The sequence below is a fragment of the Zeus faber genome, assembly GCF_960531495.2.
Source record: "Zeus faber genome assembly, chromosome: 22".
In the NCBI taxonomy this organism is placed as follows: domain Eukaryota; kingdom Metazoa; phylum Chordata; class Actinopteri; order Zeiformes; family Zeidae; genus Zeus; species Zeus faber.
Window position 1 is genome coordinate 6,074,514 of NC_137209.1, and position 25,923 is coordinate 6,100,436.

Below are 25,923 nucleotides of genomic sequence, written 5' to 3' on the forward strand. Positions count from 1 at the left end.
AAAGTGGTCCTTACAAGTACAGTAAAACACACACACACACACACACGCACGTACATCACAGCTTCTCATGATCTTTTCTCCCTATCTGCCTCAAACCATGATACTCCTCATAAACGGCCTTCACATTTGGGCCCGATGCTTCTAACCTCGTGCACGCACACGCGCACACGCACCCACGCACACACACACACACACACACACGAGCATATAAGCACTGCTCACCGCTCACCGAACCGAACATTTCTAACAACCCCCCCCCCCACCCACCCTTTAGACAAAATATACCGACAGGAAGCTGCGCATGTGAGACCAGCCTCCACATCCAACCACACTCCAAACACCCCACCCCCCCACCCCAAAATAGCATGCTCTAAATCACAACAACGGAAAAGGAAAAGGCAAAACCGATTCCAAACTGTTTCTGTCAGAGCAAAGTTCGAAGCTGTGAGCGAAGGTCTTCGTCTTCTTCCCTTTTCATGTTGACGGTACAGGTTAAAAGGTTATTAACAGGTTATAACAGGTTATATACATATATATATATATATATATATATATATATATATATATATATATATAGCTGGGTTTAATTTCACGGTGACAAGCAGGCTATGTTTCAGATTTAATAAAATAAACAAAAACAACCTATATGAATGTTTGTAGACCTTTCATGCAAGTCAGTGTTATTAAAAAACAACATTTAAGCATCCATCCTACGCTTCCCCTGTTCCCCCTCAATGTATTTTTCGCAAATTTCGTATTTTTCCTTTTTACAAACTCTGCGATACTTTTTTTAAATTTTTTTTTTTCCCATGTTTTGTGTATTTCTCTCTCTCTCTCCCTGTCCTTTTTACTCTCGCTAACTATGATTCTCCATCGTGCTCTTTCTGGTTTTTTTTTTTATTCGCGATCGATTTGAGAAACGAGACAAAACTCGCCAAAAAAAAAGAAAAAAGGAAAAACCCTCGCCTCTCGTGGTCTTATAACCACCACAGGCAGATAATGAAGAATACGAGGTGAATTCAGAGAAAGGTGTATTTCCTGCTTTCGTTTTTTAGATTCGGGGGGCTTTGCGAGAAATAATAATAGTTATGATAATAATAATAATAATAATAACAAAAAAAAAACATCATATGTAATCCGAACGGCTTCTACAAGTAACTTGAATATGTATACAATCATGATTTGTTTTGGTGGAATTTAATTCATTTTCCAAACTGTCATTGAGGAAAAAAAAAAAAAAAAAAAAAGCGCCTTAATTAACATTGCTGAACAGATGTAAAATAAAACGGTCGATGACCTGATGTCAAACGTGTAGATCTGCGGGAGGAGTTAGTGATTTCTACACGCAGGCACGTAGGAGTTAATTTATTCCCTCCATCCTCCACGTTTATTCGCCCAAGTTTCAAAGTTTCCCTGAAAAAAACCCTTAAACGAGTCAATACAAGCACTTGTTTTATTTTTTATTTTTCAATTTCAACCCCCCCCCCCCCACGATTTTTGACTTGTCTCCGTTCATTGATTGTTTTTTTGTTTTTTTTAATTTTTCCTTTTTCAGATTTATTTCCTCTCCCTCTCTGTTGCCGTGTCTGTGATGACGTCGATCGAAAAAATGCGATGACGCGTCTCTCTTTTTTTCCCTCTTTCTTTTTTTTTTTTTTTTTTTTTTTTTTGGGGTTTGTAATAAAATTGAATGAAATTAAAAAGGTTGTGTGCTTTTGTTTTCGATCCGCTGCGAAATGAAGCGATTCCAAAAAAAAAAAAGCTAAAAGCAAATATTCTCTTCAAAGTAGAAATCATGACTGTTGTGACTCAATGTTTTTTGAGGTTGAAGCTTGGCCCTCTGACTCACGAGGAGTCATCATCCGGGAGAACTTTTGCTATTCAATTCAATTGTGTATGTATATGATAATGTTAAAACCCTAATAATATCAGCTAAATAAACAGGCTGGGGAACGGAGCCATTATTTATCCAGAAGGTGTTGCTGCGAGGTTATTTCATAGCAGATTTGCATATTTCGTGACAAACAGCTGAGTGACCAAACCCCCCCCCGAGTTGAAAAGGACGTCAGCATTCACCGAGAGAGAAGGTTTCCTTGTCCTGCCCAGCGGGCGTTGACCCTTTCATTCTGGCGCCTTTGGTTCGGGGGCCTCTGATTTTGTCACATTTCGCATTTTCGAGCACCGCAAATAAGTTCGACTTCAGGGCAACCAGAAGGTCACATCCACGTTCCTAGAGGCGCAGTTCATATCACTTAGTGTGGCCGTGGACGATTCTAATAAGGGTACTTCTTTACATTTCTTAATTGTCCTGTTGTTAATCTCTCAATGGAATGTATTTCTGTGACGGCAGTGTGACGTTGTAAGTTACATATCTGCATATTTGATGTCCAGCAGGTGCGTCGTCTAGCGTTTTGCCAACCATGACTGTCTGTGTGTGTGTGTGTGTGTGTGTGTGTGTGTGGCGTGGTCCGACAACGGTGACCGCCCCCTCGCTGGGTGGTGTGGTGGACGTCAGTGTTTTCCACGACACCACGACGCCACGGGCTACTCGGCCCCGCAGTTCAGGTTGCGCGGGCGGTGTTGCTGGGAAGGGCGGCCGACCTCCACCCTTCCAACCGAGCGCCCCCCTGAGACGGGAAAGGCGGGCGTCGCCTCCGTGGGCGGGTTCCGTTCAAGACTGTCTGCAATGATCGGATAATTCTCCTTCCGCGCTCGGCCGCGGCAGGCGTTTTTGGCAACTCTCACGGCTGTTTGCCGTCACATGTGCAGCTTTCACTGACCGTGGATCGGGGCGACCGTGGACCTCCTCGAATATGGAAGCTGGAACCATTTCCCAATTGAATCCGAACCACACCTGTTTTGAATGACGGCGTCGTTTCCCACCTCATAGCTGGAGGCCGTGGTTTTCACCTGCACCTGCTTGTCATCAAATATACACATGAATTACGTCTTGGACTTCAATCGAGTTCCTCGGTGATTATCTTTCAGTTGGTGAGCGGAGGATTCACTCGCTCTCCCACTCCTTTGCCGGAGTGACAGCGGGAGCGCCGACTCATTTGTGAGATTTGTTTGCGACGGCCGAATCCTTTCGGCTATTAATGCGCCCCGACGACGAGCACGGTTCCACGTTTTTGAGCGGTGAACGGGAGAGCGGCGTACCGTGGGAATATTTGATTGTATAAAAAAAAAAAAAAGTATGCATTGGGGAAGAAAAAAGGCTTGGGAAACATGGAGCTGCAGCGGTTTTGGAACGGCTGCTTCCTTTCGAAAACAGGTCAACACCAGGCGTAACCCTCGGAGGTTTTATTTCCCCTTTACATGGAGTGTGTGTGTACAACATCAACAACAAAAAAAAATAAAAAATAAAAAAGAATCCAGACATATCATTACAACAACTTCTTCACAAGACTCCGTCACAGACAGACTGCTTTGTGCCAAATAAGTCTCTTTTCCCCCCCAAGGAGATGGTGATCAACTTTGACATCTGAAAAAAAATAGGAATCGGGGGAAGTGAAAGAATTCAGGAGGCGAAATTTTAGGAGAGGGGGGCGTGTGTGTGTGTGTGTGTGTGTGTGTGTGTGTGTGTGTGTGAGAGAGTGAGAGTGAGAGTGATGTCGGATCTGGCCACATCAGGGGAAAAGGAAAACAATTAGGAAATCAAACAGGATACACCGTCTGCGAGTCGAAGCCACCTTTTTCCACACTGCGACACACTGCGCGGCGTCGGATCTGGTCAGGATCACTACATTTCACGGCTGTAAAGTGCTGAGGAGCGATCGGTGTGATGGCCTGTCCACAGAACGCCATCGGGAGGAACACACACAGTCTTTAAAGTTTGGTAATATTACAAAACGCGCCGTCGGCGGAGAGGAGGAAACAAATACAGGCATCGTGGTCACAAAACGAAACTGTTAAGAGAATTATATTCCGAAACGGCATTATCTAACAGAAATATACATCGGCGTCAGGCACGGAAGCGCACAATTACAGGAGCCCTTTTTTTTTTTTTTTCTAAGTTAGGATGGCATTTCAATTGGAGATGACGCACGACTGGGGAACGAATCTTTGATGACTCAGGGGTTTGCGGAGCGCAATGTTCGACTCACAAACTGAAAATGGTGACGTTAGGACTGAGGCGGCCGTCCCAGGTAAAGACGGGCCGAGGCCGAGGGCGCGGCCCGTATCGAGCACGGACCGATTTACCCCCGAATCAAGCGGAGGAAGAGCCCGAAAATAATGAAACGACTCCTTTCACAGAGTTGAGACTCACCGAGCACGAAATCTTGGGGGGGGGGGGGGGGGAATTGTCATCATTTTTTTTTTTCCTTTTTAAATGAAACGACTCTTTTCACAGAGTTGTGACTCTATCAGGAACAAAATCTGGGAGAAAAAAAACAAAACAAGAGTCGCTCAATTTCAAATTTCTATTCCTACAATCGACAATTTTATAACTTTTGCTGAAAACCCTTGTCGTTTTAGAGATTTCAGCAGATTTCACGGCCCCCAAATGTATTTATCATACGTTCAAAATATATCTCTTGATTCGTCTTTCTGGAAATAACGTAAATATACAATATGATTAAGCATTAAAGAGCATTTTTTTTTTTTTTTATACGCGATATGCTAGGTTTTGCCTTAGGAAATCGGCAAAAAAAAATCCACAAAAAGTAGCCGAAAGCTGCGGCGACAAGGAGGGAGCCGCGGTCGGAGCGCCCGGACGTACGGCCCCTTCCGCGTCGCGGAGGATCTCTTTTCCGACGAGAGAGGGAAAAAAAACAAAAAAAGAAATGCAATCGGGTGGGCGGACAGGAAAAAAACTGGAACCGTTGTTTATTCGAAGGCACGGGCGGTGTATGACCTGATCACGTGGGACAACCGCTGGCTTTAAGGAGCCGCGTTTCTTTGACTTTTTTTTTTTTTTTTTTTTTTCCTTTTTCCCGGTCGGCGATGGCGAGCGACAGCAGCTTTTTCGTCCACAAACCAGAGAGGCGGGTTGGAGCCGCTCCAGAGACAACAAACGGAAAACACGACTTAGAAAGAGATAAATGCGCTGCAAACAAAATTTATATATATATATATATATATATATATATATATATATATATATATATATATATATATATATATATATATAATATCCTTCTCGATAAATCATTTTGGGTCCAACATGTTACTCTTCTGAAAACAAGCACAGCAATCTGTCAATGAATTACATGCGCTCCCTTCAGTTCATTTGCACTGCAAATAGACGCTTTCATCTCATGCCATCTTCTTGATTTTTTTTTTTTCCCTTAATTATTTCAAGACAATAACGTTGCGTCCGACTTAATCATTTGCAAAGATTGACAAAGAGCCGCTGCGCCGCTTTGGACAGAAGCACATAATCATTTCGAAGTCAATCTCAGATGGAGACGCCGCCGTTCCCCCCCCCCCCGCGCACGCCGCGAAGGATCGGGCGTCAGCCGTCGCCCGGCGGCCGTCGTTTGGGGGCGGTCTGCGCAATCTTTCGTTCCGGAAAAGTCCACCTCCGTCGCCCCCCTGACCCCCCCACCCCCACCCCCACCCCGGGGCGAAACCGCGGCCAATACCGATCCGTGGAAACGGCGGCCCTGATTGCTTCCCGATGATCTGTTAAGGGCTTGGAAAACCGCGGCTGCCGTGTTGCCAAAAAGATATGGAGATCAAAGCGAGGGGAGGGGGCGCACCGGTTTTAAGTCCTGATCCAAGCTTGATTTTTATTTATTAATTTTTTTTAAAACCTTGCACCTGCTTTTATCCAAAACGGCGATCACGACTGGGTTTTCGGTTCTCGGAAAAAAGGAGATCCACGCGGAGTGCGTCCATGGCTGACGCCCGTCCGAGCGGAGGTAAGGCGTACGGGTGCTTCGGGGTTTGGTGTGTTTTGTTTTTTTTTGTTTGTTTTTTTTTTCACGGCGAGGAAGTCGCTTTGCAAAAAAAAAAAAAAGAAAAAATCATAAAATCAAAAAAAAATTTAAAAAAAATCCACACGGGACGATGCCCCCGCATACGAAGGCGCGTTTAAGGCTCGGGAGGATCGGGTCGCGCTTCCTGTAAATCGAGCGCGTGAAGGTGCGACGAAGATCCGCGGCTGTTTTTCCCTCTCCCCGAAAAAAAAAAAAAAAAAAAAAAGCAGAAGAACGTCCATCACATCTGGTCAACTCGCCTGGCGCTCGGATCGGTTCACTGCGAGATCCTTGGTTTTACTCCAAAGTCTGAGATCCCACGGAGCAGAGAAAAAATCCAAAGAGCATTCCGCTTTCCACGCGAGTCAAGATGGATCTTTGGGACCGGCGCCTCGGAGGTCTTTTTTTGCAGAGAGCTTATCGCATAATACCGCACCCTGGCCATTAACCCATTCCAACCCCCACCCCCCCCCCCCCCCCCCACCCCCCTCCCCCCCCCAAAAAAAAATAAGACTTTGAGGTGGCCTTCAGTTGACCTTGAAGATGCTGAACACGTGGGGCGAGGCGGCGGCGGTGCCGACGGCATGGAGCCTGTACGCGGGGCCCGTGACGGCCTGCAGCTCGGCCCCCCGGTCCAGCCGCAGCAGGCCGGACACCTGGCAGGGCTTGAGGAAGTGGAAGGGGTGCGGGCCGGCGGCCGGGGTGGTCCCGTAGCCCTCCATGCACTGCAGCTTCTGCACCCTCTGGCCCCGGGCCACCACGTCCAGCTTGACGTACTGGGACTCCTGCTCGTTGAACAGGACCTGGGGAGAGACGGGGCGGGGGGGGGGGGGAGTAGGGACGGGCGGGCCTTGAATGATTCAAAGCGGTTCTCAAGGGGACCGTCACATGGCGACGGTCCTTAAGAGAGGGGTGCTTCAGGGTGTTTTCACACTCGGCCCCTCGCGGCCCTCCGAACGAACGCAGGGCGAAGAGTCGGCATTTTTTGCGCTCTCAAAAGATCCGACCCCGTCTGAAGCAAAGCGCACGCGGACCTCCTCGGGATCTGAGTGCGCTTCGCTTAACCGCGTGGTTGTCAAACGTTTATTCCGGGGTGCACCCCTGCAGACCCTTTGTCAGCTGAGCACCCCATTCACCGGCACTGCGAGAAAAAATAAGCAAATTGACATAAATTCTGTTTTTGTATGTGCATCGTATGTTTTTTTTTAACGTTATATATAACCAATATTTGTTAACGCATTTTCTCTTCATTTCCCGAGTACCGCCTGCGGTACCCCTAAGGGTACGAGCACCCCCGAGTACGGGCACACAACCGACAGAGAACCGAGTTCTCTTTCAGACGGGCTGACGATGTGAGCCCCTTGTCATGTCGCTCCACTTTCGGGTGCACCGACCGGGACGGAGTTTTGGTTCCTTTAAAAAAAGGACTATGCGCGAAAAAGAAAAATAGAGCCATTCGAGAAGGGCACACGGCGCATCGCGGGTACTGAATGTGAACAGAAGGGTTGAAGTTGTCAAATCGTCCGTAGACAGCTTGGAATAAGCACAACACATAAAGTGAAAGCTTGACCCCACTTGGTGACTGTTTCAGCTCAGAGAGCCGAGACCTGGGACCCGGGATTCGATCAAACGTCGAGTCCTCTTACGTAAAATAATCCTTAGGCCTCGAGGCGTCGGGTCGGATTTCGGCTTTTTTTTTTAAATGTATTTGTTTTTTTTATTTACGAGCGCCGGACCTTCTGGATACCGTTACCTGGCAGTAGAGGAAGTACACGCCCGCCCGCTCCACCACGAAGGTGCCCTGCTCCTTGTTGTACCTCACCGCCTTGCTCATGTTCAGCGTCCCCTCCTCCCAGCCCTTTATCACTCCCCCCTCTCCCACTGGAAAGGGGGAGGATGGGGGGGGGGGAGGGAGAGAGAAGGGAAATGATGGACACAATGACACATGGACGCAAGGGTTAAGGGGTGGAGGTGATGGAGTGATTTGAAAGATATCCAGTTTGTACGCCTCTTACCTTGCTGAGAGGAGACTTTGGTTACTACGGATGGATGGATGGATGGATGGGTGGATGGGTGGATGGATGGATGGATGGATGGGTGGATGGGTGGAGGGGGGAGAGAGAGGGAGAGGGACAGTCAATTAGGCTTTTTATGGCTGCAACCCTATAGGGCTGCGAGGCTGAAAACCACTTGAGCAGATGCGACGTCAGAGGTCTGCGGGGCGCGGCGGGGAATCTGCCAAGACACTTACTCTCGAAGTGAGACGCCACTTTTCTTCCGTTTCCATTCTTCCCCCGAGCCGCTCCCCCTGATGGAGCGAGCGGAGAGCGATCGTTAGGGCCAGCCCACGGGAATGGAAATACACAGTGTGCGTATATATGTCCGAGGACGACGCGCGGTTGCCGCCGCGCATGGCAACTTGTGTGCGGGCAACTCTTTGCTGATGGGGGTTTTCGATGAATGACGTTGTCGATGGAGCCGTCGTGCGAAAGCGATCGTCGTTCACATTCAAGGTCACGACTTTGAACGCGAGACGGCCGTGACCGGGCGGAGCGGCACTACCCCTTTGCGTGGGATGGTGCTACGTTTAAAGTGGTAACCCCTGAGATTGTTTTGTTTCAAGAAATCCCACGTTTGACACATTTTTTTGGGGGGGGCTGGCGGTTTTTTTGAAGAAACAGCCTTTCAGTGTCTTTGCCTCATGCATGTGCTTTGGCTTGTGCATGCATGTCACTCGGCTGTTTTCCATTGCTGGTGGCGGGGTCGCCACCAGCTCGAGTGACCAAGACAAACAAAACAAATCAGTCGGCTATCTATCTGTCTGTCTGTCTGTCTGTCTGTCTATCTCTCTATCTGTCTGTCTATCTATCTATCTATCTATCTATCTATCTATCTATCTATCTATCTATCTGTCTGTCTGTCTATCTATCTATCTATCTCTGTCTGCCTGTCTGTCTGTCTATCTCTCTATCTGTCTGTCTATCTATCTGTCTGTCTGTCTCTCTGTCTGTCTATCTCTCTATCTGTCTGTCTATCTATCTGTCTGTCTGTCTATCTGTCTGTCTCTCTGTCTGTCTGTCTCTCTATCTGTCTGTCTATCTATCTATCTATCTATCTATCTATCTATCTATCTATCTATCTATCTATCTATCTATCATCCATCCATCTATCTATCTCTGTCTGTCTGTCTATCTCTCTATCTGTCTGTCTTTCTGTCTGTCTATCTATCTATCTATCTATCTATCTATCTATCTATCTATCTATCTATCTATCTATCTGTCTGCCTGTCTGTCCGTCCATCTCTCTATCTGTCTGTCTATCTATCTCTCTATTCATCTGTCTATCTATCTATGTCTGTCTGTCTATCTCTGTCTGTCTGTCTCTCTATCTGTCTGTCTATCTATCTCTCTATCCATCTGTCTTTCCATCTATCTATATCTGTCTGTCTGTCTGTCTGTCCATCTCTCTATCCATCTTTCTATCCATCTATCTATCTCTGTCTGTCTGTCTATCTATCTATCTATCTATCTCTGTCTGTCTCTCTATCTGTCTGTCTATCTATCTAGCTCTCTATCCATCTGTCTATCCATCTATCTATATCCGTCTGTCTGTCTGTCTGTATGTCTGTCTATCTATTTAAATTCTTAATTGAAGTCTCTATTGTTGAGCGTATATTAAACTGAACACCGTTCACCCTCCCTTGTTTAAATAACTCCACACTAAAAGATACGACTTCCAGAAAGGCAAAGAGTGGTGAATTAAATAAATACGGTGTTTTTCTTTTAAATAAAACAACTAGTAGCAGCTGTTTCCAGCCATTAAGGTCGTGCGTTAACTCGAGAGCGTTCAGGTTCCACCTGACGCGCAAAGCAGATGGAGCAGAATTCCCTCTCACGTGCTCCGATACATTCCCTTTAAAAATGGTATTTTCAGTTCTCTCTTGCTTCCCTCCTCCGAGTTGGAGCTAATCTCAGTGCCAGCTGCTTCCAGTCATCTAGAAAATAAAGAATGCGGAGAAGGAGAAGATGAGAGAGGAGGAGCAGAGAGAGAGAGCGAGCGAGAGAGAGAGAGAGAGAGAGAGAGAGAGATGGAGCATGAGAGGACACAGCGGGGGAAAGAGCGGTCGAGAGGGAGAGAGGGAGAGAGAGAGAGAGAGAGGTCGTTGGCCGTCTCTGGACCCACTCGTTTTCAAAGAAAAGTCCCGAGCGGGAAGCAGTGAAGCAACAGCCGTGGCCCCCGTTCAAATAAATACAATAAATAAGAGCGGAAAAAAAAAAAAAAAAAGAAGGGGGGGGGGGGGGCCCGGGCAGAGCCGTGAGCGCCCTCGTTTTTCACCAGAAGTTTATTTTAGCGATGCGATCTGCCCGGGAGGGAGCGATTTCAGACCGAGATACGGCTGTACGCATGTGAAATACCTGCATTAAGTTTCAGTTATGTTTCGGAGGGGCCGCCAGACGTTCTTTTTGGGGGGGTCGGGGGGCCCATATTGGAATATCAAGTCCCCACTGAAATAGCACGCAGGTGGGCGACCCTGTAGGTTTTAGGATTTGCTACGGGTTAGAATTCAGCCTCGGGGGCCGAGCATATTTCTGGGCCGGAGCGGTCACTCAGACTGGAAACCGGAGAAAAGAGCTTGTTTGATTCCTTTTTTTTTTTTTTTTTTGTCTTTTTTTTTCTCCCCCTTTTACTTTGGCACCCAAAACCATCTTTGGAAAACCGAGTGAGCCGTCAATTAGGTTCCCCGGGAAAAAAAAAACAAAAAACAGAAAAAAAAAAAAACGCCATTGCGTCTGCAGGAGATCAATGCAATGTTGACGCGGCGCCAGCTCGGCGCGACGTGGAAACGGATCGTTTTTTTGTGTTTTTTGAGAGAGATTTGGATTTCGAGAAATTCACCCTAACCCCCCCCCCCCCCCCCCCCCGCCCCCCACCTGCATGGACACCCCGCATTGAAAAGACGTCAAATCCAATCGGCGTCGAATGGCGGGCGAAAATCAGGGCGGTTCGGAGGAGACGACGCGAGGAGGGGCCTATAAATACGGCAATGATAGGTCATCAAATGTCACCGCTTTCACAACAAATCATAGCTGTGTCGGCCACATCCAGCGGAGCGACCCACAAAAAAAAAAATCACTTTTTATTCCCAAAAGCGTGCGACAAGGCCCTCGCTCCCCGAGCCAGCTGGGTTTTTCAGGGGCCCGAGGCCGCGCCGGGCAGAACCTGTAATTTCTCAAACAGCTGCCCACTTCTTCCTGTGTCGACTTTTAGCAGCGGCCGGTGCCCGCGGTTCACTCAGGCCCGAGCGAGAAGCCAACGCCGGCCAGAACTGCGCGTTTAATGGTCGTCCCGAAATAAAAACACAACAGAGGTTGGAACTGTATTGTATCTTCTGGGGGGGGGGTTCGATTTAGATGGGGGAGAAAGACGGCCGGAGATGCTCCCGATGGGACCAGCATCAAGCTGCGGGCCATATCGATATCGCTTATCTGAGAATATTTTGGGGAGTGTGTATCCGCGCTTTCAAAGGAAAATTCACATACAATAAATATTTGGGAAACAATCGGTAGTGTGGATATCATATGATCCCAGACGATGTCTACTCCAGTGTTTCCCAAACATTTTCTGTGCCACGGCACACTTTCGACAACGAAACAGCGCAGCCTCGCACTTTTGATCTTGCAACACAACAGCTAGTTTCCATTATTTATTTCCAGTGGTAATGGTACTAAACATTACCAAAATCCCAGATGATATCTGCAGTCCACAGTTTCCCAAACCTTTGCCAACCTTTCCTCTGCCCCGGCACACTTTTTTTACAATAAAATAGTGCAGCTTGCAATTTCAGCAGTCTTGCAACACAACAGTAGTAATTTCACTGCAATATGCCGTTACGTTTTTATCAGAGTGGGAATTATACAATTACAATCCGGGGGGGGTCAACCTTTTTCTCCAGCGGGAGGGAGGGTGAGTGGGCAGTGGGGAGGGAGTGTACACAAGTGACTGAGAAAGTGTCCCCGGTTACACAGTGTTACGCTTTTTCGCTTTATTAGAAAACTAAATAAATCTACAATAAAAACACAGTGTTTTTATTTGCGTCGTTTGAGAAGACGACGGCTCCGATCCGAGCGTCCTCAGACGCCGCCCTGTGACGCTCGGCGTAATGGTACGATCGGCTTAGGGGGCGGGGGGGGGGGTCTGAAATCGTAATAACGAGATTCTTCCAAGCATGGAAATGGAAAATGCATCGCGATGTTTACGAACACTTTACAGGTAAGAAGGATTTATAAATGTTTCGACCCGCCCCGTAATCGGAACCATGCGATTTTATTTTACCATCTCTCTTCACTCTCTGCCCCACCAGCAACTCCCTCTTCTCCAGGATGAGCTGAACAATGGCCTTCCTCTGTGTGTTCACCTGCGGAGAAAAAGGAGAGAGAGGACAACAAGAAGGAGAGAGAGAGAGAGAGAGAGAGAGAGAGAGAGAGAGAGAGAGGGAGGGCAACAATGGAGAGAGAGAAAGATAGAGAGAGAGAGAGAGAGAGAGAGAGAGAGAGACAGACAGAGGGAGGGAGAGAGAGAGAGACAGACGGACAGACAGAGGGAGAGGGAGAGAGATAAACAGCTCTGTGTGAAGTGGCTTTCTCCACTTCCTCACAAAGTTGTTGTGACACCTAATGCACTTTTTTTTTTTTTTTGCTGCTCTGCATTCTTGGAATTTTCCATCTCCCTTTGCCGAGAACTTTCTTCTTTTTTTTAAGAAGTCCTGTGTGTGTGTGTGTGTGTGTGTGTGTGTGTGTGTGTGTGACAGAGCAAAGTGTCTGGAGTGGGTTTAGACATACAGCTAATGTGAGAATGAGGCCAGTGGGTTTCTCACTCGCTGTAATCATGACTTTGGCTGATGGACACACGGACGGAGTGGGGCCTTTTGGGACCGTCTCCAGGACCAACACTCCACGTGTCCAACCGAGAGTTGTTTGTGTGTGTGTGTGCGCGCGCGACTGTGTGTCTGTTAATCTGTCCTGTGATCTCACATCGAGTGCCGAGCTATTCCTGCGTTTCGGAGCAACGTGATCTGGAAAGCGGCGGCATCTCCATTTCTTGCTCTCTATCTCAGAGGGGCGCCGCAGGAAATGATTTTCTGTTCTTGCACACTGACATGAACCGCGAATGCAATGCGATCCAAATTGTTTTCTCAGGCGTTTGGGACACGGGGATACACATTTTGGCTCCTACGCCTTCCAATGATGTGGCTGCTAAGGTGCAGCAGCAGCAGCAGCAGCAGCAGCGGCGACAGATCATTCACACTGAACGCAATAACACACTCGGATTGTGTTTTGTGCAGAGTCAGCTGGCTGTGATGTGCACGCAAGCCCAGCGAAGTGAAGTTAAGGGCTTCCAGTAAAATGGGCCTAAAATTGGAACGAGCAATTAAAGTTGGCTGGGGGGGGGGGGGGGGGGGGGGCTGGATGCAAAACAAGCAATAACTCCACAACTTGACTGGTGAGCAATTAAAGACCACATATCACCAGCGGTGGGGTGGGTGAAGTGGTACTGTGTGGAGGCGGGGGGACGTGGGGTGCACTGTGGGGTTGCATTTTTCCATGCCCCCCCCCCAACCACCACCACCACCACCATACACACACACACACACACACACACACACACACACACACACACACACTCGCACCCCCTGCGACGATTCCCGTAACCGCAGACTCAAAGTAAAAAGATTGTTCAGTCTTGCAATACTACAATGTATTCATCATCACAATATGCAATACTTCAATGTGCAATATTAAAAGAATGCATCATTACAATATGCAATACTACAATATGCAATATTAAAATATGCATCATTGCAATATGCAATATTACAATATGCAATATTGTTTAATATTGCAATATGCAATGTAACATAAGATATTGTTAAATATTGCAAATTGCAACATTACATACAATATTATTTACAACTCAGAATGCAGCAACAACTGTTTGGGAAGGCATGCAATGCAACACTGACCTGCTCCAGTCGGTCCTGCAGGATCCTGAAGGACTGGGACAGATCCCGGGTCTGCCGCCAGGTCCACGCCGTGAACAGCGCGCTGCACGCGGCGAGCGACAGCGCCAAGAGGGCCAGGGACCCCCAGACGAGCCGCAGCCCTCGGACCCGTCTCCTCTGCAGAACCCGATGCATGGTCGCGCCGCCGCTTCAGCTCCGCTCCGGCAGGGCGCGGGGTCCCGTCAGACAAACTCCCGACCGAGGGTCCATCGCAGCGAATGTGAGAGCCTGTGAGTTAACGTGGCGTGGATTCGGACGCCCCCACGCCATCCATTGCCTCCACAGTGCGCACGGTGCGACTGGCGCGCATCAGCTGTTGCATCCTTCTGCTTTCCATCCGCAGCCTGGAAGAACTTGCGGCGGGTGGCTGGAGGAAGGGGTGGGGGGGTGGTGGGGTGGGGGTGGCGGGGGGGGGGGGGGGGGTCACTATTAGGGACCGTGTTGCTCTGCCATGCATCCACGCGGCAAAACCCACTGGTGTTAATCCGCGATCCAAACGGCGCGGACCGAGAGAGGTTCCTGCTCCGCGGCTCGACCCACTTCCATCAACCCGCCGCGCTGCAAAAAATAAAAGCTGCTGACGCGCGGCCCACTTCCCGGTGCGGCCACTGGGTGGCGGTGGTGTGTAAGGCAAGGACCAAGGTCCCCTTGTGGACGCGTGACCTCATGGTTTTCACACATTAATAATGCAATAACAGCGCCGAAATAAAGGAAACGGGTACGTAGGTATGTACCTCCTTGCTTTATGTTATTTGCCACTAGAAACCTTACATGTTGTATACTGTGCTGCATTATCCCTGTATCCCTGTGCAGTATACTGTGCTGTATTATCCCAAACACCACCTCACTCTATTCACATTCACATGCCACTTTAATTCACATCTGTATATACATAGGCATATTCCCTCTATCTATTACATTTTATTTCAATTTATTTTTATTGTATTTTATTCTAAACATTTTTCATCTTATTCGATAAGTATTCAACTTACCGTATTACGTTTTAGGAGTCAGTTAGTCGGTCTATGAGAAAGGAATTTTCTACTTTTATTTTTTTTTTTCCTAGGACATATTGTGTGCCATCACCGGGTGCGTTGCATTACATTTCACTGCATATATGTATGAAAGTATGTATATGTATGTGACAAATAAAAAAATCTTGAATCTTGAAATGTGATGAGAGAAAACATGCCGCTATCTGAGTTGTGCCATATTTGGTCACTGAATTAATTTAGGGAGATGTGTGTGTACTTGTCAGGTATCTTATTAGACCGAGACGTAAGCAATCACAAATCTCTCGACCAATCTTTTATATGTGTGTATTAGTATACATTAGTCATCTCTGGCGTTTTTTGTTCATGTGTCCTCTTATGACCCGCTGACAACTTAATTGATATCATAGTTGTTCCAATGCACAACAAGTGCGTGCAAGTCATAATTCAAATACATCAGAGACTGTTCTGTGCTCTTCGGGATGTTGTGTATACACTGTGAAGATTGATTTTTCTTCCAAACTAAAGTGCATTTAAGGAGGCAACGACAAACTCTGTTGATGACAAGACAATGCACAGACCTTTAATGGAACTTTGGGGGGATTTTCCAATGCAACACGTGCGTTTGGCACATTAAACAATTCAAAGCTGCAAACACCTCCTCCCGCGGTGAAAATATATAAGTGCCGTTAAAGCGAAGCATCAGACCCTGTTTCACCATTCCACCGACAGTGGGACGGAAAGCGAGCGTCTCCCACATTTCATGTTTTCTTTCCCCCGATAAGTTGATCCGTGAGAGACGACAGCACATGAACACATCCGTACTAGAAGAGTGGAAAGATCCCCGAAACGGCAAGTTGACAAACAGTGCAATTGGTGATCGGGCCGGCGGTATAGAACAGTTCCCTGATATGGAACCATTTTTTTTAGGCCTCAAATTACCCGTTAAGAGTTACAGCTTCATCAAAAACCCGGAATCGACGGTCATGGTTTGTGATGGTGTTTCTGGGGGGGGGGGGGGGGGGGTGGTCAAGACGGAATTTCGGGAACGAGCCGGTCTTTCTTTATCACAGGATTGCGATGTAAAAAGTAGCCCAGGAAGCCGTGCTGCGAACAGCGTTGTAAGTGTCATAATTTATCGTTCTGGGACGGGCGGACGAAGGTGAGGGAGTACATGAAACACTCCTCACACATTCCTCCGACCTTCCATATTTACTTAGTGAGTGTGCAGTTTGTCATAAAGTGACGGGAGATTGCGGTTTCCCTTTTCACATCCAGGTGGGAGCCTGCCTGGATTTCACGCATCGGATCATTGGACGCGATTGTTTCGCTTCCCTGAGACCATCTATAAAATATTGCACAGTGCAACGGGTGGGGGGGGGGGGGGGTTGTAAGCCTTCCTAAAATAAACAGGTTTTCAACAGCTAAATGTGATTTATGGCTTCACGTTTTTAGTCAAACTCATAAAGTAATGAAAGGAATCGAGGTCACCACTGTATCCCCCATGGTACCTCGTTTAAAGGGCAACATCATTGGTTTCTCTCTGGTGTCCAATTTTAGCTGCAGAGACAAGCTCAGACCACCATGAATCCATATATTATTATTTTCTTTTGAATAATTTACATTAAAAAAAAATAAAAAAATAATCTAAAACACCTCAGGGCAAAACCCATGTATCACACACACACACACACACACACACACACACACACACACACACACACACACACACACACACACACACACACACACGCACACACTCTAGATTTGACACGTGGAGTGTTGGAAATCTTTGGTTGCTGTTGTTCTCCAAAAGCTCATTTTATCAGCCGACGGTGCAAACGAGACAAACGTGTCACAAGGTTCAAAACAAGATAAAACATTTCAGTACCTTCCTCTTCATTCAATTTACAATATGTGTATTGCTTGGACCCGCTTAATAATTCAACCCAAGACCAACAATTTCTTGATACCTATAATAAAACTGAGTAATGTAAACCATCAACCTAAGTGATTTTTGCAGTATATTGCATATGGAATTTAAGACTATACATATATTTCGGGGAAGGTTTCTGGGGGGAGCTCTATCCCTGCATGGTGTGGGTGGACCTCCGCGTCTCATACGTCATGGGGTCAGGGCCCTAGGGTTGTGCCAGGCGCTCCAGGGCCTCGCCGTCGCAGCGCATGCAGTGGTAGCCCATGTCGCCGGTGACGTCGAAGCAGCCCTGGCTGAGGTAGAAGTCCATGGAGGACTTGTTCCAGTCCAGCACAGTGAAGTTGAGCTGGGTGCAGCCCGCCGCCATGCCCAGCTGCAGGTTCACCGGGGGGGAGGGGGTCACAATGGAAAAACATTAAAAAAAATAAAATAATTACCTGGCGCCTGCTCCCACGCTCACATGTCCCGTCTAGCCTAATGTGTTTAGACGCCTGGAACACTCCCTGAGCTACTAACCCCATTATTTTGTCGTCCATGTGACTACACATCATGTTTGCCTTTCACTCACCTGTGCTACCTTGCTCATCAGCGCCTTGCCGATCCCTTTCCCTGGAAAATCGACAGCATCGTCACTCGCACTCCTTTGGTGTTCAAATGTACATCGAATGAAGGATGGCGAGCACAAATAATCATCTCAAAAGTATCTCAGCTTTATTGTTTGTATCCGTGTCCACGTTACCTCTGAACTCAGGCATAACGTACAGGTCCTCCATGTAGATGGCTCTGCCCTTCCAAGAGCTGTAGCTGTAGAAGTAGAGGGCGTAGCCGATCTTCACGTGACCTGGAAGAAAGGGGGCGAGGAGAAGGAGGTCAAACACGTCGACGCACCCGAGCTTGTGCATTTCAAACATGAAAAGATAACATTTAAGAAAAAATGAGGGAAAACTGTCGTTTTCAGTTGTCTTAATGAAAAGGTGACTGAAGTGGGGCTGGTCCGGTTGAGCAGCCACACCTGACCTGGATCTGGGTGATTGGGTCAGGGCGGCTGCATACCTGTTTCTCATTGGTTGGGCTAAAGAGCAACAGGTTAAACCCCCATCCCCACACACACTCAGGATAGGAGCCCTGTCATGACATGTTCTATCTGCCGCTGGCTTACTCCACCTAGCCTCCTCTCTACAATAAACTGGTGTGTCTACAACCCATCGTCTTCTGTGTCTCTGTGCTGGACCGCCCTGGGAACCTCACTTGGGTGGCGTGCGGTAGGAGAAGCTACCACAGTGACGCTGCACACTTTACCACCACAGGGTGAAAAACCAAATCAGCGAAAGCCACAGCTTCTCCAGCGATCATCCGAATGATTTTCGGGCGATAATTGCTCAACCAGACACTGAGATGAATATGTCTTGGGGCGGAAAAAGCAAGATCGTACCAGCTGAACAAAACAGCGAGCAGTTCAGAGGGACGGGAAATATTTTGGGGTGGAGAGAGAGGAGTGGCAGGCTGCATCCCTACCCGGGCTGTCTGGTTGAGCCAGAACGCCCCTTGAAGTATCTGACTGATGCAATGGTTGAGCAAGCGACACGAGTCCAAGAACTCCTCCAAGCTCCCATAGTGGGCATCAGGGTTGAAGTGGCAGACTGGAGTCACTTTCGAGTATTTTATTTATAAAGCTAAAATGCAATGCTCCTTGAATGACTTCATCAACACCGTACAGCTGTTCAAGGTAAAGCAGCGTGTAAAATAAAAAATAAAAATAATAAAAAGTCGGCAAAGTTGCTGTGAATGGCTTTGAGATTGAGAGTGACATTTTTATGCAACACCTGACTGGACCTGCCCATGTTATTAAATGTACATCATATCATGGGCTTCCACTATCTTTTTAAAAACAGTTATATTATATATATATATAACTGTATAACAGACAGACAGATAGACAGATATCAATCCTTCATCTTCCAAATCCCCATAGCTTGACGTTTTCCTCTGTTTCGTAAACTCAGAATTAAACATGGAGAAGAGAGTGTTTTTTCCAACCACACCCTGCACCGCCCAATCTGAAGACTGATCTGAAACACTGAGGCTACTCCTGGGTCCACAGTGCGCCGTGGAATGGACCCTGCACTCCCACTAACCGTGGGCCTTATTGACGCACAGACGTTATCCTGGTACATAATGTGTGGCCAATATATCATGTACCACGATGGTATGCATTATTAACTCTAATGCTTGGTTTTTGACATTTTTCAAATTTAAAGAAAAGCGCTGTTTAGTTTATTGTAGGTCCCAAGAATAAACCCATGAAGTGCACACACACACACACACACACACACACACACACACACACACACACACACACACACACACACACACACACACACACACACACACACACACACACACACACACACACACACACACACACACACACAGGAAAAGAAGAATGTGTCATGGAACAAAAATTGCAGAAGTGAGAATGCTCAAACTGTCCTGTGTGGGAAAGGCAATGTTGTGTGTTATGCAACTTCTTAGAGAGAGCGAGAGAGACACGGACAAAAATCTGGGCCGACGAGTGGAATAAGATGAGACATGAGGTGCTTAGGTGGCTACTGGTTTGGTTATTTACTAAATGTATAGTTCTTTGTCCTACAAAGGGCCGATTTCTAAATTCAAGGACCGTACCAATGTCGGGTTGCGTGTTAGCCCATTTACTAGTCAGCACACATATTTCATTACACACTTTATCCCAGCCTGCTTTCCTGTAGTGACGCAAGACTCGAACGTCATTCAACAACTAGAATAAGTTTTAATCATTTGACAGGGTTCAATACATTTTAATATACTCTAAATTTGTTCCTCTCATTATGTTTTAACAGGTGGAACTCGAAAAGAAAAAAAACGATCATTCAAAAATCCTGTGTTTAACGTGGCTGCCGTCTCACCCTCTTTGGTCCGGTGCTGTTCCGGAACCTCCGCAATGATTCCGTGGAAAAACGGGTTTTTGGAGAAGCCATCCTGCTCCAAGTCTGGAATCAAAATGAACACTCTTAGTGACAATACCGCGGAGAAGATACTGCGTAGACCCCGTTCATGATGGAGGGGTTTTTTTATGGGTGCTAAGGGAAATAAAATACTTCTCCTGGACATGAGATGTGGCAATTTTGCATTGTTAGGGTTTTTGTGAAAACCTTAACACGATGTAAATACTATGCTACCACATAAACATATTGGCTTCTTGTTGTGGTTGTGTGTGTGTGTATTTACAGTGGCTTTTTGCACACAAAAGAATTAGAAGTTCTATTTTTGCTCATCAATCTCCACTCAACCCAAAATGATAAAGTGAAAACATGCTTTTAGAAATTTTTGCAAATATATAAAAATGTACAAACTGAAATCTGTAATTGACACAAGTATTCAGACCCTTAATTCAGGCCCTTTGGCAGCAATTACAGCTTGGAGTCTTCTTCGGTAGGTCTCTTACGCAGCACACCTGGATTTGGTAATGTTTATCCCATTCTTCCTGGCAGATCCTCTAACGTTCCACCGGATTGGAGGGGAAGTGTCTGTGAAATGCCATCTTCAGGTCTCCCCACAGATGTTCTACGGCAGCGGTTCCAAACCTCGTTGGAACCGAGGCCCACTTTAAAGTCTCGAAAGTGTTCGCGGCCCACATCTGACCAGAAGTAATATAGGAGCCAAACAGTGCGTTCTCAGAGGATGTTTATTTTAACAATCATATTCATCCAGTCCAGTAGTGGTAAAACAAAGAAAGAGGTGTGTTAAAAATAACCTTATATCCACTGAACTTTTGCGTAACGTTAGTAACGGTATCTAGTAAGGGCTGTCTGAAGGGCGCAGTCTTTTGAATGTAGCTCGACGACTCACGTCAGCGCTGATAAGGCCAACAATAGCAGGAGCACATTAATATTAACTCACCCAATGAGAAGGCTGATGTTACATGGCAGACACTTGATGTCTTGCTTTAGAGATGACAGTCTCAGTCGAAGATCTGACTCAACATTCAGTTTACTCCTGTATTTCGTCCTCAATGCCACAAGCGGCGAAAAGCCAGTCTCACAGAGACACGTCGTTGGGAAAGGCATCGGAAATCGCACAACTCTGTCGGACAGATGGGGATACTCAGAAGAAACATGAAGCCAAAAGATTGTCAGGTACTTCGATGAGAGAGCCAGTTACAACGCGCTGTCGCAGGAGGGATCCACAAGATTGTCCTTCTCTTTTGCCTCAGGCCTGCGAGGGTCTCGTCACTGTGGCTGGCGAGGGGGTTTTTCGATCCAGCTGCACTGCACATCTGGGATGCGGAAGTATTCGCGCAGCTTGGTCCTCAAACCATGCCGCAAACTCTCTGACATGGTTGATCACGGTGAAGGGAAGCCGCATTTCTTCCTTTGTCAAAAAAAAATCGGACAGATTCTCAAACGAGTCAAAGTTTGACTGGTCAACTCGCATTGGCCCACATATCCATTTTTCTTATGGTCTCTTCTGTTTTATTCTGGACATTGAACATGGTCACTGCTTTTCCTTGGAGACCGAGGTTGAGTCCATTTAAGTGGCTGAAATTGTCGGTCAGGTATCCCAATACAGCCAGCCGCTGAAAATCACTGAAGCGATGTGCGAGTTCAAACTTTGTGTCGAGAGAAAACAGCCTCACCTCATCAGGCAATTCAGAAAGTCGCATCAGTACCTTCCCCCTTAAGAGCCACCGCACTTCGGTGTGTAACAGAAGCTGCTTATGGTCACTGCCCGTCTCGTCACTTAGAACGGAAAATAAAGGTGATTGCAGTGAGCGGCTTTTGATGAAGTTGACTGCTCTGACCGCCTCATCTGGAACAATCTTTAGATCTGCAGCATTTTCTTTACAGCAGCTTTTCTGCTTCTTCACCGCTTCTCTGTGTATGCTGCAGTGGACAGATGCTACGAGTGGAGCCACAGCTTTCACCCAGGTGATGACTCCACTGTGCTGGCCCAGCATTGTAGGGCCCTATCAGTGCTCACTGCCACACATTTGGACCCATCAAACCCGTTTGAAACTATGAACGCCTTCGGAATGTCAAAAATTGCCTCAGCGGCTGAACGGTAAAGACGGCGGCGGCGGTGAAGGCGGCGGTAAAGACTTGCATAGCAGGAACTCCTTATTTATCTCTCCATTGTTTCGATCCATCCAATCGGAGGGCATAAAAACGACTCTCGTACGCTTGTTATCAGCTGTTCTGACACATTCTCTGCCTAATCGTCCATCCTGCGCCCGACTGAGTTATCAGACAATGAGATGAGGTTGATTGCCTTTCACCTTTCATTTTTGTTTGACAGGCGGGACTGTCCTGCCGGGACATTGCTTGAGGATGATGTGCCAATGGCTTCTTTCCTTTTCAGTGTGCCTGATGCTAGCCAATTATCCATTTTGATTATCACCGCAAGTTCAAAAATGTACAGGTGCACGTCAATCGTGGTCCGGCTTGGACGTAGTAGGCCCGAACATAAGTTCCTATCCATCAGTGATGATGCATATTTGAATGTCTTAGAGAAAAAATACCATGAAACTAATTTTACATTTAAAAGACGTTTTTGTTCTATTTTTTTTTTTTTTTTTACAATTGGCTCTTCTTGCCCGGTTACTCGGTTTGGTCAAACTCTAGGGAGAGTCCCGGTGGTTCCAAACGGCTTTGTGGCGGAGCAAGGGGCACGGGTAAGCATCGAGCCGTTGTCTGCAGCCGGTGCTTGACCACGGCCCTAGGTCCGCCACAGTCTTCCGTTTCACAATTATTGAGGCTACTGTGCTCATGGGAACACTCAAGGCTTTGGAAATGGTTTTATGCCCTTGCCCTGATCCATGCCTCGCCAGTTTTACGGCGGAGGTCTGCAGAGTTCCTTGGGCCTCATGGCTTGGTTTTTGTCCTGACATGCAGTTTGAATCGTGGGACCTTATTTACACAGGTGTGTGCCTTTCTGAACTATGTTGATTCAATTCAATTTGTCACAGGGGGACTCCAATCGAGTTCTACTTCTCAAGCCAAGTATAATTCAAGCAAACAGGATGCACCTGACCACAATTACAGTGCAACAGCAAAGGGTTTAAATACTGATGTAGATGAGATTGCAATGAGATTTGGGTTATTGAGTGTAGATTGAATGGCAAAAATGTCAATTTTAGCCATTTAAAATACAATATATAAAACAATAAAATGTACAAAAAGTGAAGGGGTCTAATATATATAGTTTTTCTTTTTTCCCCTGATCTGTTATTACTTTCGATTTTTTTATTGTTCCAGCTTTGTTTGGCATAGCCCTTGGGGGCTCGCTGCTCATCATTTCACTGCAATGACTTGGATGACGTGTGACGAAGACAATTTTCAAATCTTGGGATTTGGCCGGAAACGGACGCACATAAAAAAAAGCTACAACAAAAACAACTTTTTTTTAATTCTTTACACATGGACATTATGTCCATGTGTAAAGAATTAAAAAAAAAAACTTGAGAGCATTAATTTGACATGAGCAATTGAATTAAACGCTTATTTAAAGTCTCAATCTAACAGGACAGCAGTTTGTTTAGTTGGTCTGTCTTGGTTTAATTGCATTACTTTCCCTAAACATCTCAGAAACCAGGACATTGTCTGACAAAGAAGCCAAAGAGAAACTTTTTTGTCCACGATGCCACAAACAATGTGAAATATGACTTTTTTTTTTTTTTTTTTTTTGGGGGGGGTCGAAGGTTTTGTGAATGTCGGTTTCACCATTTTGAATACAACATTTTGTGTAACGTCATTATTTATTATCCCCTGTACGTGTACAAGTGAGGTGCGCTCCGCTGGAACTGGGAAGCCGGAATTTCCGGGTTCCCCATCTCAACCGGAACTCACCGTTGAGGTTCGGATGTGCGAGGAACGCGGACTTCAAAATCCAAGATGGCCCCTCCGCACGCAAGCGAAAGCGAAAGCGTTCAAATCAGGGCTGTGACGTGTGGCTGGTTTTTTTTTTTGTATCTATTCGGCCGTGAACGTGTACATGCCCCCCCCCCCCAGAGGAGCCCTCCATTCCCCCCCCAGAGGAGCCCTCCATTCCCCCCCCAGAGGAGCCCTCCATTCCCCCCCCAGAGGAGCCCTCCATTCCCCCGGGTCCCACGTTTTGTTCCGGAGCCGTCGTATTGGGACGCGGCCGTGACGTCACTCCCGGCGCCGACTCCCGAGGCGAACGGGACGCGCGCGGTTACGCCCGCGCCGCCTGTAACTGGCCTCCGTGGTCGGCTGCGGGCGGGCCACACTACCTTTGCGGGCGGGCCACACTACCTTTGCGGGCGGGCCACACTACCTTTGCGGGCGGGCCACACTACCTTTCTGCGTGATCGTCACCTGGTCGGTCACTTTCTCGTACTCGGACAGCTCCTGTGGACACACGAAACGCCCCGAAAAATGTCACGTTAAAGAAGAAAAAAAATAGATATAATAATAATAATAATAATGTGCTTCGGCGACACAGCGGTGTCGCTCCGATTTGGCTGCACCTGGCGCGGCGGTGACGTAGGGAGAGGTCGTCGGGTGGCGGCGGGCCGCCCCTCACCTTGGTCATGCGCGCGATGTCCTTGCAGTCCTCCAGGACGGCGGCGCGGATCGAGAACTCCATGGTGTCGCGGGGGGCGGTGAAGGGCGGCCGCTGCGTTTCCCGGCGCACGGACTCGGGCCGTCCGGAGTCGGCGAACGATAAATAGGCTGCGTCGACGTCGGCGCCCCCCCCCCCTCCTCCGCGAGAGGGGGGCTCCCGCGGCTGGCGCTGCAGCGCCCCCCGCTGGTTCTGAGCCGGCGGCACCCGGCGAGAGGCTTTCCGTTGTCGACGAGCGTCCGCCTCGGAATGACGACGACGCGTCGCTCGGTGGGTGTGCCGCGCGGCTTGGACGCCCTTCTCTGAGCCTCCGAATCGAACCGGCGCCGGCCGCTGTGGGGTCCATCCGCAGGCCCCCACCGCCGGCCGCCACGCTCTCCTCAAGGGCTGGAGCGCCTCGTTTAAAGTGGCAATCCGCGACATTATTTTGTTCAACAAATATCGTATTTTACACTTCATGTATGTTTAGCCGCGCAGAAAACGAAGAGCAAAGTAGCACTCCATCTCAGCGATTAGAAGGGAATTTGAAGCGGGCTTCACATTTGGGGGACCACTCGCCTTGACTGTGAATGTCGTCGGGTGTTTTTCTTTATTTTTGAAGTTACAGGATGGCTTGGAGGTCTGGAAAAAACGGGCACGGAAAATCTTGCCGCCATCTTGGGCGAGGGCCCCCGACCCTTCTCTTTCTCCCCTTCCTTCCTCCGTTTTCGCACAATTTCCTATTTCTCATATTTCTTTTGAGCTATTGCTCTGTGAAATTGAAGGGCGGTGATCCTCCAACAATGGCGGCCCGAGTCCCTAGCAACCCATAGCGACCGTCAAGCTTCCCATGCCCTATCGAAGGCCTACGTGTGCGAGATGAAAAAGATTCATATGTGAATATGGACTTATGAATCACTGTCCCGGGTTGGAAATATTACCAATGTTTTATTTCTGCTGAAATTAGTCTTGCAGGCGGAATCAACTCATCAATCGTCTTTTCTGTCTGTCGGATATAATGAGTAATCCTGCATACAAAGAAGTTATTATACAATAGCTGTGAGCGCCATTCACGAAATTGGATTTAGTTTTTTTGTTTTTTTTTTGTTTGTCGGTCTTTAAGCTTGTGATGAAAGATAAGCACCACGACTCACCCTTTAACATACAATTGTAAATGGGTTCTATACCACGCACTACACACACATAACTATTTGTTCTACTGGGACAAATGTTAGCAGAGCCAGATGACGGCCGCCCAGAAGGAATAACAACATTTGTGATCGCCGACCCGTCTCCCAGTCCCTCTCTCTCTCTCTGTCTCTCTCCTCCGGGTCCCTGACACGGTGCGTTGCTCCGAGCGCCCTGCAGATGTCATCGGCGCGTCTCCCGTGTGCGGCGACGCCTGTCTTCCCAGCC

The 25,923-nt window shown here is 47.5% G+C and overlaps 3 protein-coding genes across 4 annotated transcripts in view; 1 reads left to right on the forward strand and 2 right to left on the reverse strand.

The window, feature by feature from the left end:
- chd3 (chromodomain helicase DNA binding protein 3) overlaps positions 1-1,661 on the forward strand; it is a 60,944-nt gene extending 59,283 nt beyond the window's left edge. The window contains exon 40 of the mRNA XM_080023667.1: positions 1-1,661. This exon is cut by the window's left edge and continues 460 nt beyond it. The gene's annotated coding sequence lies outside the window, so the exon portion shown is untranslated.
- Positions 1,662-6,450: 4,789 nt separating this feature from the next.
- tnfsf12 (TNF superfamily member 12) lies at positions 6,451-14,118 on the reverse strand (the record flags this gene model as incomplete). The annotated part of the gene is made up of 6 exons (XM_080022935.1): positions 6,451-6,727; positions 7,678-7,805; positions 7,940-7,963; positions 8,176-8,232; positions 12,258-12,339; positions 13,945-14,118. 6 exons carry the CDS (start codon positions 14,116-14,118, stop codon positions 6,452-6,454), a joined length of 741 nt encoding a protein of 246 aa, XP_079879061.1. The 3' UTR covers position 6,451.
- Positions 14,119-15,435: 1,317 nt separating this feature from the next.
- LOC307247076 (thialysine N-epsilon-acetyltransferase-like) lies at positions 15,436-24,652 on the reverse strand. Of its 2 annotated transcripts, none has more exons than XM_080023141.1 (6): positions 24,490-24,652; positions 24,263-24,314; positions 19,854-19,937; positions 17,651-17,752; positions 17,480-17,514; positions 15,436-17,284 (listed from the first exon to the last, which is right to left on the reverse strand). In XM_080023141.1, exons 1-6 carry the CDS (start codon positions 24,550-24,552, stop codon positions 17,117-17,119), a joined length of 504 nt encoding a protein of 167 aa, XP_079879267.1. In that variant the 5' UTR covers positions 24,553-24,652; the 3' UTR covers positions 15,436-17,116. The 2 variants fall into 2 exon arrangements, with proteins under 2 accessions (XP_079879267.1, XP_079879266.1); XM_080023140.1 differs by having other exon boundaries at positions 15,439-17,284; positions 17,480-17,520.
- Between the last annotated feature and the right edge of the window lie 1,271 nt (positions 24,653-25,923).